The 13,871-nt window shown below is 42.4% G+C and overlaps 1 protein-coding gene across 1 annotated transcript in view; it reads left to right on the top strand.

Annotated features, from left to right (window-relative positions):
* Positions 1-6,186: 6,186 nt before the first annotated feature.
* Positions 6,187-13,871, top strand: part of si:ch211-243j20.2 (uridine-cytidine kinase-like 1) — a 105,361-nt gene continuing 97,676 nt past the window's right edge. The window contains exon 1 of the mRNA XM_048597067.1: positions 6,187-6,306. Coding sequence (XP_048453024.1) covers positions 6,188-6,306 — 119 coding nt within the window. The 5' untranslated portion in view covers position 6,187. The remainder of the gene's footprint in view (positions 6,307-13,871) is intronic.

Raw genomic sequence — 13,871 nt, 5'->3', positions numbered from 1 at the left:
GAAGAGGTGCAGAGAAAGGAGTGAGGAGAGGGACTGGGAGGTGAACAACAGGAGAGAGGGGAGCATGGGGTAAGGGAGAAGATGGGATGGATTGGGTGCAGGAGAACAGTGATGGAGAGGGGAGCAAGCTGGAGAGTCAGAAGCAGTGGGACTGAAGAAGGAGGGGCCTATAGGGAGTGCTGGGATCAAGAGGGGGATGATTAGGGACCAGAGGATGCATGATGGGAGATATAACAGGGTCAGTGGAGGGAGTGTGGAATGGGGTCAGATGGCAAAGGGGAAAAGGAGATAGGAGGGCACATAGACAGGGGTAGAGATGGAAGGAAACTGCCTTCCTTACCTGCCCTACACATGACTCCACACCTACAGCAATGCAGTTGACTCTTAACTGAGCCTAAGCAATGACTTCATCCCAGGAATGAATACTATTTCACAATAAAAATAGAATATCACATTAAAACTAATTATTGAAATACAACAATTCATACTAATCATTATAATGAATACTGTAGCCATTTGTCTATATTGAACAATCAAACTTACAATTAGGACTTAGAAAAAGTGCAAGTTTTGTCTAGATTCCCCCTTTGCTTATTAAACAATCACAGCTTACAGCTGGGACTTAGAAAAATTCTTCTGAGTTTTTTTATTTTCATTACTTCTAGACTGTTCTAAGCTTTCATTTCAGCTTACTTTCTGTTCAGTTGATTTCCAATTATTTCAGTTGAACACTGTTGAGCGCTTTATAAGAAGTTAAGTGATTGTAATTAGTGTTCTTGAAGTGCAATGTGATTTTATTTCATGGTCACTGATTTCAATAGATGACTACTAGGTATCAAGCATGACTGATTGAACGCATTGGACCACAGATCATTGCAAATGATTGTGATCAAACTCTGCTGAGTGTAGAAGTATGTCATTTTTTTTCTGGAATGGTATTATTTGATGGTGCTTAGAAAATACCTGTGATCTTAAGTGATATACCTCCGAGACCATGCGGTTATGCTATTGTTGGCTTACTTTCTAATAATATAGTGACACTCACCCCTTTATCAAACTTGAAATTAAAAAGATGCCCATTATCAGGAATATCATCTTGCCAAAAGGTTAGGTATGGACCATTATTCTCCCTGGAATAGCATTGAATTCTTTTCTATTGTATATTGGTCAACCTCATTAACCTCTTCCTGTAGGTAGCTCTTTGAGATGTTGTTTTTCAGTGACTGTGTATTGGCATATTTTCTGGTTGCATTTTCTGTATACTTTTGAAAACTGGGCGTTGCCTGTGCTTGTGAGATTTCCTGATGCTGACCCAAATAACTCTAAAGAGGCTAGTATCCCATCACCAAGCCACCCTTCATTTACAAATGAACTGTCCTTGAATATAAGATAACAAGGTGTGGAGCTGGATGAACACAGCAGGCCAAGCAGCATCATAAGAGCAGGAAGGCTGACGTTTCGGGCCTAGACCCTTCATCAGAAACAGGGGAAGGGAAGGGGGTTCTGAAATAAATAGGGAGAGAGGGGGAGGTGGATAGAAGATGGATAGAGGAGAAGATAGGTGGAGAGGAAACAGACAGGTCAAAGAGGCGGGGATGGAGCCAGTAAAGGTGAGTGTAGGTGGGGAGGTAGGGAGGAGATAGGTCAGTCCAGGGAGGACGGATAGGTCAAGGGGGCAGGATGAGGTTAGTAGGTAGGAAATGGGGGTGCGGCTTGAGGTGGGAGGAGGGGATAGGTGGGAGGAAGAACAGGTTAGGGAGGCGGGGACGAGCTGGGCTGGTTTTGGGATGCGGTAGGGGGAGGGGAGATTTTGAAGCTTGTGAAATCCACATTGATACCATTAGGCTGCAGAGTTCCCAAGCAGAATATGAGGTGCTGTTCCTGCAACCTTCGGGTGGCATTGTTGTGGCACTGCAGGAGGCCCAGGATGGACATGTCGTCTGAGGAATGGGAGGGGGAGTTGAAATGGTTCGCGACTGGGAGGTGCAGTTGTTTATTGCGAACCGAGTGTAGGTGTTCTGCAAAGCGGTCCCCGAGCCTCCACTTGGTTTCCCCGATGTAGAGGAGGCCACAACGGGTACAGCGGATGCAGTATACTACATTAGCAGATGTGCAGGTGAACATCTGCTTGATGTGGAAAGTCTTTTTGGGGCCTGGGATGGGGGTGAGGGAGGAGGTGTGGGGGCAAGTGTAGCACTTCCTGCGGTTGCAGGGAAAAGTGCCGGGTGTGGTGGGGCTGGAGGGGAGTGTGGAGCGGCCAAGGGAGTCACGGAGAGAGTGGTCCCTCTGGAAAGCAGATAAGGGTGGGGAGGGAAAATGTTTTTGGTGGTGGGGTCAGATTGCAGATGGTCTTTGGTGGGGGGGTCGGATTGCAGATGGTTCTTTGGTGATGGGGTCGGATTGCAGATTGCCGTCCTCCCTGGACTGACCTATCTCCTCCCTACTACCCCACCTAACACTCACCTTTACTGGCTCCATCCCCGCCTCTTTGACCTGTCTGTTTCCTCTCCACATATCTTCTCCTCTATCCATCTTCTATCCACCTCCCCCTCTCTCCCTATTTATTTCAGAACCCCCTTCCCCTCCCCTCCCCCGTTTCTGATGAAGGGTCTAGGCCCGAAACGTCAGCCTTCCTGCTCCTATGATGCTGCTTGGCCTGCTGTGTTCATCCAGCTGTACACCTTGTTATCTCAGATTCTCCAGCATCTGTAGTTCCTACTATCTCTGTCCTTGAAAATAGCTCAGGTAGGTCACTTGGAGGTCATGGAACACATTTCCCCTTCTTAGGCGTATGCCTGCCTTAAAAAAATGCCTTAGAACGATATCCAAGTGTTCCTTATTAGTTTTTCCAGTTATCAGAATGTCACCTAGGTAAATGGTGACCTGAGGTAGACCTTGCAAAATGTTCTTCATTGTCTGTTGAAAAATTGAACAGTCTGACGATACCCCAAATGGCAGTCTTGTATATTGGTACAAGCCCTTCTGGGTATTAATTGTAGCATACTTCTGGCAATCCTGGTCTAAACGCAATTGCAAGTAAGCATGGCTCATGTCCAGCTCCGTGAAGGACAGTCCCCCCCAGCTGCCACTATTTATCTAGCTGCAAAAACAGTTTACCATTTGTTTAAAATCCCTACAAAGGCAAATTGACCCATCAGACTTCAAAGTATATACAAACGGTGCTGCCATTCCACAATTGGACTGGTTTGATGATTCCTTCACTTCCCAGCCTTCTGATGTCTGCCTCTACTTTTGCCCGTAAGGGCCTTACAGAATCTCAGAATTTCTTCCCGAACATGCAAAGTTGCTTTGGCTCCTTTGATAGACCCTAGACCTTCCTGGAAGACTTCTAGATATTTAATTCGGGATTCAATCAGGCAGCCAATGTTGAAAAATGTTCCGCCAATCTAGGTGAATCTCTCACAATTAATTTCATGCCATTAAGCTTGAGCCAGAGCCCTTTACAACAATCACTGGTAACTGAATCAGTTGCTTTTCCTAAGAGACTGAAACCAAATTTGTACCCTTATTTTGTCTAGCTTCTGATTTTGTATCTTTCTTCGAAGTCATTGTTTCTTAAAAAGTTGTTTTCCTTCAGATGTCCAACTGTTTTATTCGGCCCATCACTAAATTTAATTCTTCTTGGCAATATTATTTCTGATGCTATATTTTTCTAATATGATGATTTATTTTCCTCACATAAAAGGCTTTTAATTTTTTATGGCTGCTACTCAGAGCTGCTACTGGAGTATTTTCTCATACTTACATAATGAAATGAGGATTTGTGATTCTGTGGCTAAAATGGAGGACAAATGGAGGAATCTGCCTTTTCTCCAGATGAATCCCAGTGTTTGCAGCCCAAATAGATGATTCCTATTCCTTTCACAGCTTTAATTCCCACTCCCTGTAACTTTAACAACATTACTCAATTCTATTCATGGATTTTTTTCTGGCTGATTACCACTTTCTGAATCTGGATTAATAATTCCCATTTCTTTTACGGCTTCCTTGATTGATGTCAAGTGTCTGTGGTTTCAATAAAACGCTTCTTGGCTTAACATGATTCTTATAATAGACCTCACTGTCTTTTCTGTGGACTTAATAAAATCTACGACCTTTCTTCTTCCATTTGTTGATTACTTAGGTTTGAATATAGCCTTTTATCAGTATAATTCTATCATCACCATGTACCTGGGTCTGCTACCTTGGTTTGAATTGCTTCTGTGGTGCTTGATTTCCCTTACTGCAGTCACACCTTGCTATGGTGGTAATGTTTTGACTGAGCTTAAGTACTTTACTTTCAGCTTTCCCAGGCTGTAATTCTCCACTTTTTAAAAGGTTTTCCCTTGCCCATTATGGAATTTACTTCATTCATAGAACCTTCGATGTTTGCTCGCTGAATTGCTGAATCCCAGCTTGGGATTGCACTTGTAGATCCCCAAAATCCGATGCAATCTGTAAAAGCTTTAGAGTAACACCAGCTCCAGGGAGTTTCTAACTCTCCTGTAGCAAAGCATCTCCTACCAGATATGAAATACATTTATCAATGACACGTTCTTTATTGTTGAAGCTTGCCACCATTTTTTCCTTCTGTAAGGTTCTTAAGTATCCAGCTTTTCCTTGATGGAAGCCAAGTGCACAGGTTTTATATTCAGTTGCAGTATTTAAATGCAATTGTTAAACGTCACTCATGTAGCAGTAAGGCACTGCTATTTTTGGAATCATCATAAGTTAAAGATTTTATCAAAGTATATAAAATTCCCCAATTTTCCTATCCTTATAGATGCAGGTTAATAGAAATCACAGATCTGGCTTCTGTACATAACAAGAATTATTATATAATATAAAATGAATAGGTTCTAGCTACAGGTAAACAACTATGAACTGTCACCATATAACTCTGCTAATTAATTACTTACTCCCCTTGTAAAACGCATACATGCAGACAGATACAAACCGATCAAAAACTTTGTGTTACGAGTGGTGGGAAAAACTGGGAAGACAATTTAATGACCCTTGTCCATAATGTTCAAAGAGTTGAACCTTTTATTTGACAGGACTTGCTGTCCTTCAATCTCTCTTGTCCAGGTACTTTTCACTTTCTTGCAGTGACTTGTCCACAAATTATAAGGTCTCAGGCTGATTTGTTAAAAGCAATAACTTTCAAAACTGGTGGGAAGAGGTAAGAGGCTTTCTTCAACTTCAGGTATTTTCCAATGCAGAGAGACCACCAATTCCCCTTCCAGAGGTCCAAAGGCTGTTCACAAGCTGTTCAGCTACCCAGGAGTCATGTAGTTGTTGTCAGTCTGATGGCTTTTGTCATCAATAACTGATCTTCAATGCACAATCCAATCAGATCTTACTGCTGGTTGAATCTCACTTTGTACATCCCTGATGCCAGTTGCCTGAAAAAAACCACCCCTCCCACTGATTGAACAAAGCAGTGGTGTAAACACCACTTATAATGAGTTTCATATCTTGCTATTAAAAAGTGCAGCAAACCCTACCACAATCGTTGGTTATAAATCGTTTCACACATTTCAGCCCATAATCAAAAATCAACAGTGATATGATCAGACAGTTTCTTTGGAATGGGTATTAAAAAAGAATCTTCACCTTCCCTGTATTAGTGCTCCAATTGACAATAAAGAAAGATTGAGTATACCCACAACTTAAGTTACATTGTGCATGCTGTGTAATTACTTGTTTGTACATAGGAAGGATTGTGAGGCAGAAACTAAAAATACTGGAAATATTCACAAGTTTGGCAAGATCTGTGGGGAGGGAAAAGAGCTAATGTTTTACATTGATGACTTTCATCAGAATTGGATTTTGAGCTGCCAACTTTGGGAGTGCCATTCCACATACGGTAACATCAAATTACTACCTATTCCAATCCTCTTTACCAGCACTTAAACTATGGTCTCACGTGCTGTGGCCTTTCAAGTTCATCTAAATCATCATTATATGTCTTAAGGGGTTTCTGCCAACTGTCAGCCAGCCGATGTATTTCTTAGGGGGAAAAATCAATTTTATCATGATACATTTGATTAGATGGACGCTGACCTCAAAAGAAGTTAGATAATGTCAAGCAGCAGCGAGGCTAAGAGGCCTGCTGTGTTCATCCAGCCCTGCACCTTGTTGTCTCTTGAGCACAGAAACGGCTGGCTCACTGGGTAAGGGGAGCATGCGTGCTCGCGTCATTCTGGGCACGGACGGCGCGGAGAAGCGAAGAACAATGGCTGGGAATGTGGATCAGATGGTGACGGTCGGAGAGGAAGGGAGGATCATCTCCAGGTCAGACAGGTACTAACACAGGACAAAGGATGACCGATAGGAGGGGACTGTTTTTCTCAGTAAGAGGCACGGTGAACTGCGGGGTATTTTTTTCACAGCGCTTTGCGCCCGGGATGGGAAGCGTGATGAGCAGGAGCAGGCCTTCCTGCTGGCTCTGATCTGGTAGGTGTGCCGGGTGCGTGGTGGTGTGCCGTCAGGGCGCCCCGTACGTTTTCCAGGGACACTGGGGGCATACGGTCCGAGTGGAGTGTGAAACAGCTCCCGTTCCCTCATCCAACACTCCCTCCCGCCCTCCAGGTTTCAAACCGTCAGTCTTTATGGGGAATGAACTTTCACTGATGTTATTGCAGTTTATTTCTATATATACCTAGTCCCGGAAAGAAGGTCGATACAGCAACATGTCCATCCTCGGTTGTATCAAATGCATCCCCCTGCACCACCGTTGAAATGGGGCAGTCAACCTTAAAGTGCCGAATGTCCGCCAGTGTAGAAGTGCAGGGCGAAACGCATGGACGCTGTCAGTCGGAAACAAACAACAGTGCTGGAGAAACTGAGCAGTCAGGCAGTACCTGTGGAGAGACTAACTCGGAGCTAACATTCCGAATCCAGCGTGACTCTTCAGAAATCTGTCCAGCATGCTCTGTTTATTTCAGATTTTGTGTTTTGCTTTCTCTGGCAGTAGCTCTGATTCTACTGCCTTTGATTGCTATTAGCTAAATAGTCCGATCAGTGGTTTGTACAATACTGGAAATTTTCGTTACATTTAGGTCACCTTGCAGCTTTTTTTGTCCTGAGAATGAATTTGAAATTGAACCACGTTCCCGGAAGTGGCTACAGAACGTTAGGGACCTTTTAAGTGGTTGTCAATTTCAAAGATAAATTTGTGCGTCTAGAAGCTTGACATCATCTAGGACTAAACTGGATTGGCACCACGTTCACAAAGATCTCACTCACTGCTTGCTTCGTAGCAGCAGTGCGCACCATCCACTGCAGCTGACTTGGAAATATAATGCTGTTCCTTTTGTGTCTCTGGGGCAAAATCTTGGAACCGCCTCCCGAAAGATATTGTGGATGTACCAGATGATTTGCAGCAGTTCAAGAAGCCCACCACCATATTCTCGTGGGAAGCTGGGAATGGGCAATAAATGCTGGCCTAACCAATGTTGCCAATATTTTGTTAGTGAATAAAAAGAGGTTAAATTATTTTATTTCCAAAGACAGGAATCTACAAACATAGAACCATACAGTATATGAACGGGCCTTTCGGCCCACAATGTCCTACCAAACATGATCCCAAATTAAACTAATCCCTTCTGCCTGTCCATATCCAGCCATTCCTTTGCATATTCATATGCTTATCTAAAAGTTACTTTCTAGACACCGACCACTCTGTGAAAAGTAAAAAGCATTGTATATCTCATATAATGTTTTGTGCAGCAAGTTGTTACAATCCAGAATGCACAGCATAGAAGTTTCAGTAGCAACTGTTAAACAAGAATTCAAGAAATGCTTAGAACCATAAAACAATAGTAAAGTTAAAGCACAGTCCATTGTGTCTGCCAGCTGTTCGTTCTAATCTCACTTACCAGCACCTGCTGCACAGTCTTGCAGGTTGCAGTGCTCAGGTGCAGATCCAAGGCTCTTTTAAATACGTTCTGGATTTCCGTCTACCACCAAACTGGGCAGCAAAATACAGGCCAGCAACACCCTCTGGATGAAAAAGTTTTTCCTCATGTCCCCTCTAAAGCTATCTATTCATTCCTCATGGCTGCAATTTACTAAACTTGGCAACATTCAAATAAATCTTTTCCCTTCAGTCTATCTCTGTCTTTTGTTCTCTCTCCCTCTCTCTATCCTTCTCTCTTTTTGTTTCACTTCTTTTTCTCTCTTTTTGTCTTGCTTTTTTTCTCTCTCCCTTCTTTTCTCTTTCTCTCATTCTCTTTCTTCTCTCTCAAGTAATTATGTCCTTCCTGTATACAAAACTCTAGCTGTGACCAAACACGTATCATGTATGCTCCCAGCATTGCATCTCTCCTTTTGTATTCATTATCTAATGAAAGAAAGCATCCCAGATGCATTATTTACCACCTTTTCTACTTGTTCTGTCACATGCATTTCAAGGCATCTCATCCTCCTGTTTATTGGATGTTCCTTTTTTTTTGTCTGCCCCCATACATAATCTTGCATTTCTCCAGATTGAATTCCATTTGCCATTTCTGTGCCTACTCAACCAAACCATTGATATTATCCTACAGTCAGCAGCCATCCTCCTTCATTCTCAACCACCCAGCTGCTTTTTGCATTGTCTGCAAATTTCTCAATCATTTAAGACTGATCCTTATTATACATCACAGACAGCACTCTGCTCTGTCGAATGCCATTGGAAACTGTTTTCCACATACAAAAAAGTCAATAGACCATTAGTTTTTTTTTCCTGTCACAGCCAATTTTGGATCCAACTTACCATATTCTTCAGTATCCCATGGGCTTTAGTTTTTCTACCAGTCTGCCATGTAGGACCTTGTCAAGTGCCTTACAAAAATGCATTTAGACAATATCCATTGCACTACCCTCAACAATTTGCCTGTTACTTCTTCAAAAAAATTCTGTTTAGTAATCTAAGACCTTCCCTTAAAACCGTGCTAACTATCCTGGATTATTCCATGCCTTTCTAAATAACAGTTAGTTCCATCTCTCAATGTGATTCTAGTAATTTCCCACTCTGAGGTCAGGCTAATTAGCTTTTAATTATTTGGCCTATTCCTCACAGATTTCCAATCCTATTGTCCTTGAGGGGAAAAATTTACAGGACTATTAGGAATTAGCAGGGGAGTTGGAATATTGGATAGCACTTTCAAAGATTTGGCACGGGTGTGATTTGTGCAGTGTTTGCACAGCTTGCTGTTGATGCAGTAACCCTTAAGAAGTTATGTGCAGACAAAATCCTTGCATCAGCCCCTGTATTGAGCCACTAAATTTCAAGCATTTCCCAGGCCTCCTTTGAAGAGCGACTGAAATTGTGCTTAGAGGGAATCCCATAATTCTTTGTTTACATCACTGTAATGTACTGTGGAATTAAATTAGTTTGTCAAGTAAGTTTGGGATTTTTTTTAACTGCAGTGAAACGCAGTATAAGCCCAAGATCTCCTGCACGTGTAGAAGAAGCCTGACCTAATGAAAAAAGATCAAAAGAAAATTGTGTAATATGTAATCCTTGTACAAACCAGAGAGCCCATTACTACCAAAACATGATGTGTTTGCTTTCTTAATACTTGATTCTAACTCGTGGCACATCTTTTGATACTATTAAACAAGACAACACCTTTAAATGTTCTAGTAAAACCTTTGCCATTCTGAATTCATTGCATTGTTATGAAATTATACAAGAATGCTTCCACAGCTAAGCTATCAGAAAAATTCTTCTTTTAGTGGCACAAATGAAGCTAGCCTAGGAATTCAGTGTTGGCTCTGCATATGCTGTTTCTGCACACCACTTTAGACATAACTTTAACAAATTACGGGTTCTTGATTTTGTTTTTTAAAAGAAGTATTTTTCTTAAGTAACGAAGATCCCTAGCTTAATTAAGTTCTCTTTAGGAGTGTAACTAACTTAATCCAGAGAGAAGTCATGACAGGAGACTTAACGTTTATGGTGTGCTGCTCTTGCGCAGTGTGGGAAATAAGGGATGCTTCCAGTGTCCCTGAGACTACATGTGCAAGAAATGTGTCCGGCTGTAGCTAGTGGCTAACTGCTTTTTTGAGCTGGAGCTGGAGCTGGAGTTGCAGATGGACTCATTGTGGAGCATCCGCAATGCTGAGAGTGTCATGGATAGCAAGTTTAGCGAAGTGGTCACATCCAGGTGAGGATTACACAGGCAGGAAGTGGACCATTGCACAAAATAAAAGGCTCAGAAAGGAAGTGCAAGAGTGCAGTTCCTCTCTCAGACAGATATATCGCTTTGGATGCTGTTTAATGGTGGATGGTCTCTCGGGGCTGGGGAGAAAGCAGCATCAGCCAAATTCATGGTATGATGGGTGTCTCTACTGCACAGAAGGAGGGGAAAACAAGCAGCAGGCTATACTGATAAGGGATTCAATAGTAACAGGTTCAGACAGTCACTTCTGTCGCAGCAGATGTGAATCTAGGATGGTATGTTGCCATCCTGGTGCCAGGATCGGGGATGTCACTGAGGGGTTGCAGGATATTCTGGAGTGGGAGGGTGACCAGCCAGTGGTTGTGGTACACATAGGTACCAACAACACAGGTGGACAAAGGGATGAGGACCTGAAAGCTGAATGTTTAAAGTTGAGATAAATTAAAATGCAGGATCTCAAATGTAGTAATCTCAGGATCACTTGCTAGCGAGAGTAGGAATAAAAGGATAGATCAGATGAATGCATGGCTGGAGAAATAGTGTACCAGGGAGGGGTTTAGATTCTTGAGGCATTGGGACCATTTCTAGGGAATGTGGACCTGTACAAGCTTGACACATTGCACCTGGGACAAATATCCTCATGGGGGTTTTTGCTAGTTCTGTTTTTGAGGTTTTAAACTTGTATGGCAGAAGAATGGGAACGAAAGCGTAGGTTTAGATGGATCAGATTCAGATCAGGAAACTGGAGATAGAACGTTAGTTAGTGATGTAGTAAGTAATTCAGAAAGGCAAAAGAAGGGAGAATATGCAAGCTGCCAAGGCTGGAATGAAACCTGGGTCCCTGGTGCTGTGAGGCAGCAGTGCTAACTACTGATTCACAGAGTTGCTTTGTGTTAGATTTAGCATTATTATGGTAAAGGGATTAAAAAGCCTCCAGTGAAGGAAGTTGATGGGGTTGAGCTATTTACACCTGAATGCAAGGAGTATTACAAACAAAGTAGATGAACTAAAGACACAGTTAGACACAAAGCATAATGACATTGCTATAACAGAGACCTGGCGAAAGAAGGGGCAAAATTGAGAACTCAATATTCCTGGATGTAGAGTTTTCGGGCAGGATAGAGTGGGTGACAAAGAAAGGAGGTGAGGTAGCAGTATTGGTTAAAAAAAAAATCAATTACAGTTGTAGTTAGGGCCGATTATACTAAACAATTTAACAAGTGAGGCTTTATGGGTTGAGTTTAGGAATAAAAAAGGGGTAGTCGCACTACTAGGAATATACTGCTAGGGAGATAGAAGAACCTTAATGTGGACATATTTCTGCCTGCAGGAATAACAGGACAATAATAATATCCTAATATCAACTTTGATTCAAATAATATATGGGGCATTGAAGGTGAAACGTTCATACATTCAGACAATATGAGACAAGCCCAACGAGAGGGAACGCAATTCTGGATTTAGTTTTGGGAAATGAAGATGGGCAAGCAGGTGACCATAACAGGAATAGTGACCACAATTTGGTTATAATCATAGAATCCGTACAGTGTGGAAGGAGCCTACTTGGCTAATTGAGTCCCCACTGACCCTTTGAAGAGCATCCTACCCAGACCCAGCCTCTTACCTTATCCCTGTAACCTCACATTTACCTTGGCTAATCTACCTAGTTTACACAGCCCTGAACACCTGGACAATTTCAGCATGGCCATTTCCCCCTAGCCTGCACATCTTTGGATCGGGGCACCAGGCGGAAACCCACGCAGACACGGGGAGAACATGCAAACTCCACACAGAGAGCTGCCCAAGGCTGGAATCGAACCCGGGTCCCTGGTGCTGTGAGGCAGCAGTGCTAACCACTGATTCACAGTGCCACCTTGCGTTAGATTTAGCATTATTATGGTAAATGACTTTTTTTGTCTCCATATTCACAAAGAAAACAGATGATGTGGATATAGTAATCCAAGAGGAACAGTGCGAAATATTGGATAAAATTATCATAATGAGAAAGGAAGTATTGGAGAAGTTAGAATTCTTGACTGTAAATAAGCTGCAAAGGCCAGATGGATTGTTCCTCAGGATATTGAAGGAGGTCCGGGAGGAAATAGCAAATACTCTGAGGATTATTTTCCAATCTTCACCCGACACAGGTGAGGCTCCAGAGGACTAGAAATATGCAAATGTCGTTCTGTTATTTTAAAATGGTTCAAAGAAAATGTCAAACAATTGTAGAACAGTTAATCTTAATCCATTGGTGGGCACATTGTTAGTATTGATCCTGAGAGTTCAGATAAAGTGTCACTTAGAAAGGCATGGACTAATCTGGAATAGTCAGTACGACCTTGTTAAGGGAAGGTCATATCTTTCAAATTTGATTGAATTCTTTGAAGAAGTGACAAGGAAGATCGATGAGGGCAGTGCAGTGGACGTTGTCTACGTGGATTTTAGTAAGGCATTTGACGAGGGTCCCACATGGAAGACTGGTCAAAAAAGTAAAAGCCCATGCGATACAGGGTAATATGTTGAATTGGATCCAAAGTTGGTTTAGTAAATGGAAGCAAAGGGTAGTAGTCACTGGCAGCCCTTGTGAATTGAAAGTTGTTACAAGTGGTATTCCGTAGGGCTTGGTGTTGGGACAGTGCTGTTGGTTTATTTGATAATCACTAACGATTTGGACTTGAACGTGGACGGCGCAGTTGGGAAATTTGCAGATGACACAAAAATTGGCCATGTAGTGGATAGTGTAGAGGATAGTTGTAAGCTCCGAAATGTTACATATAGGTTGGTGGAGTGGACAGGAAAGTGGCAGATGGAGTTTAACTCTGAGTGTGAGTTAATGTAATTAGGAAGGTCAAACAGTAAAAGGGTATACACAATAATTGGGAATACACTGAGACAGGTAAATGAAGTGAAAGATCTTGGTGTGCAAGTGTACAGGCAGCAGTACAGGTAAATGAAGTTGTAAAGAACGCATATGAAATGTTCTCTTTAATTGGCAGAGGTATTGAATTCAAAAATAGAGATATAATGAAGAACATAGAACAATATAGCACAGTACAGCCCCTTCGGCCCACGATGATGTGCTGACATATTATCCCTCTAAGATCAAACTACCCTGCATACCCTACATTTTACTATCCTCCATGTGCCTATCCAAGAGTCGCTTAAAAGTCTGTAAAGTACCTGACTCCACTAACACTGCCGGCAGCGCATTCCACACACCCACCACTCTGTGTAAAGAACCTACATCTGACATCTTCCCTATATCTTCCTCCAGTCACCTTAAAATTATGCCCCCTCGTAATAGTCATTTCTGCCTTGGGAAAAAGTCTCTGACTATCCACTCTATCTATGCCTCTCATCATCTTGTAAACCTCTATCAAATCACCTCTCATCCTTCTTTGCTCCAATGAAAAAAGCCCTAGCTCCCTCAACCTTTCCTCAGAAGACCTGCCCTCCGGCCCATGCAGCATCCTGGTAAATCTCTGCACCCTCTCTGAAGCTTCCACATCTTTCCTATAATGAGGTGACCAGTACTGAAGACAATATTCCAAGAGTGGTCTAACCAGGCTTTTATAGAGCTGCAGCATAACCTTGCGGCACTTAAATTCAATTCCCCTGCCAATGAAAGCCAACACAGCATACGCTTTCTTTACAACCCTATCAACTTGGTTAGCAACTTTGAGGGATCTATGGACATGG

The sequence above is a fragment of the Rhincodon typus genome, chromosome 5 (assembly GCF_021869965.1).
Source record: "Rhincodon typus isolate 14 chromosome 5, sRhiTyp1.1, whole genome shotgun sequence".
Lineage (NCBI taxonomy): Eukaryota > Metazoa > Chordata > Chondrichthyes > Orectolobiformes > Rhincodontidae > Rhincodon > Rhincodon typus.
Note: the sequence above shows the minus strand (reverse complement) of the source record. Positions and strands in the feature narration are given on the sequence as shown.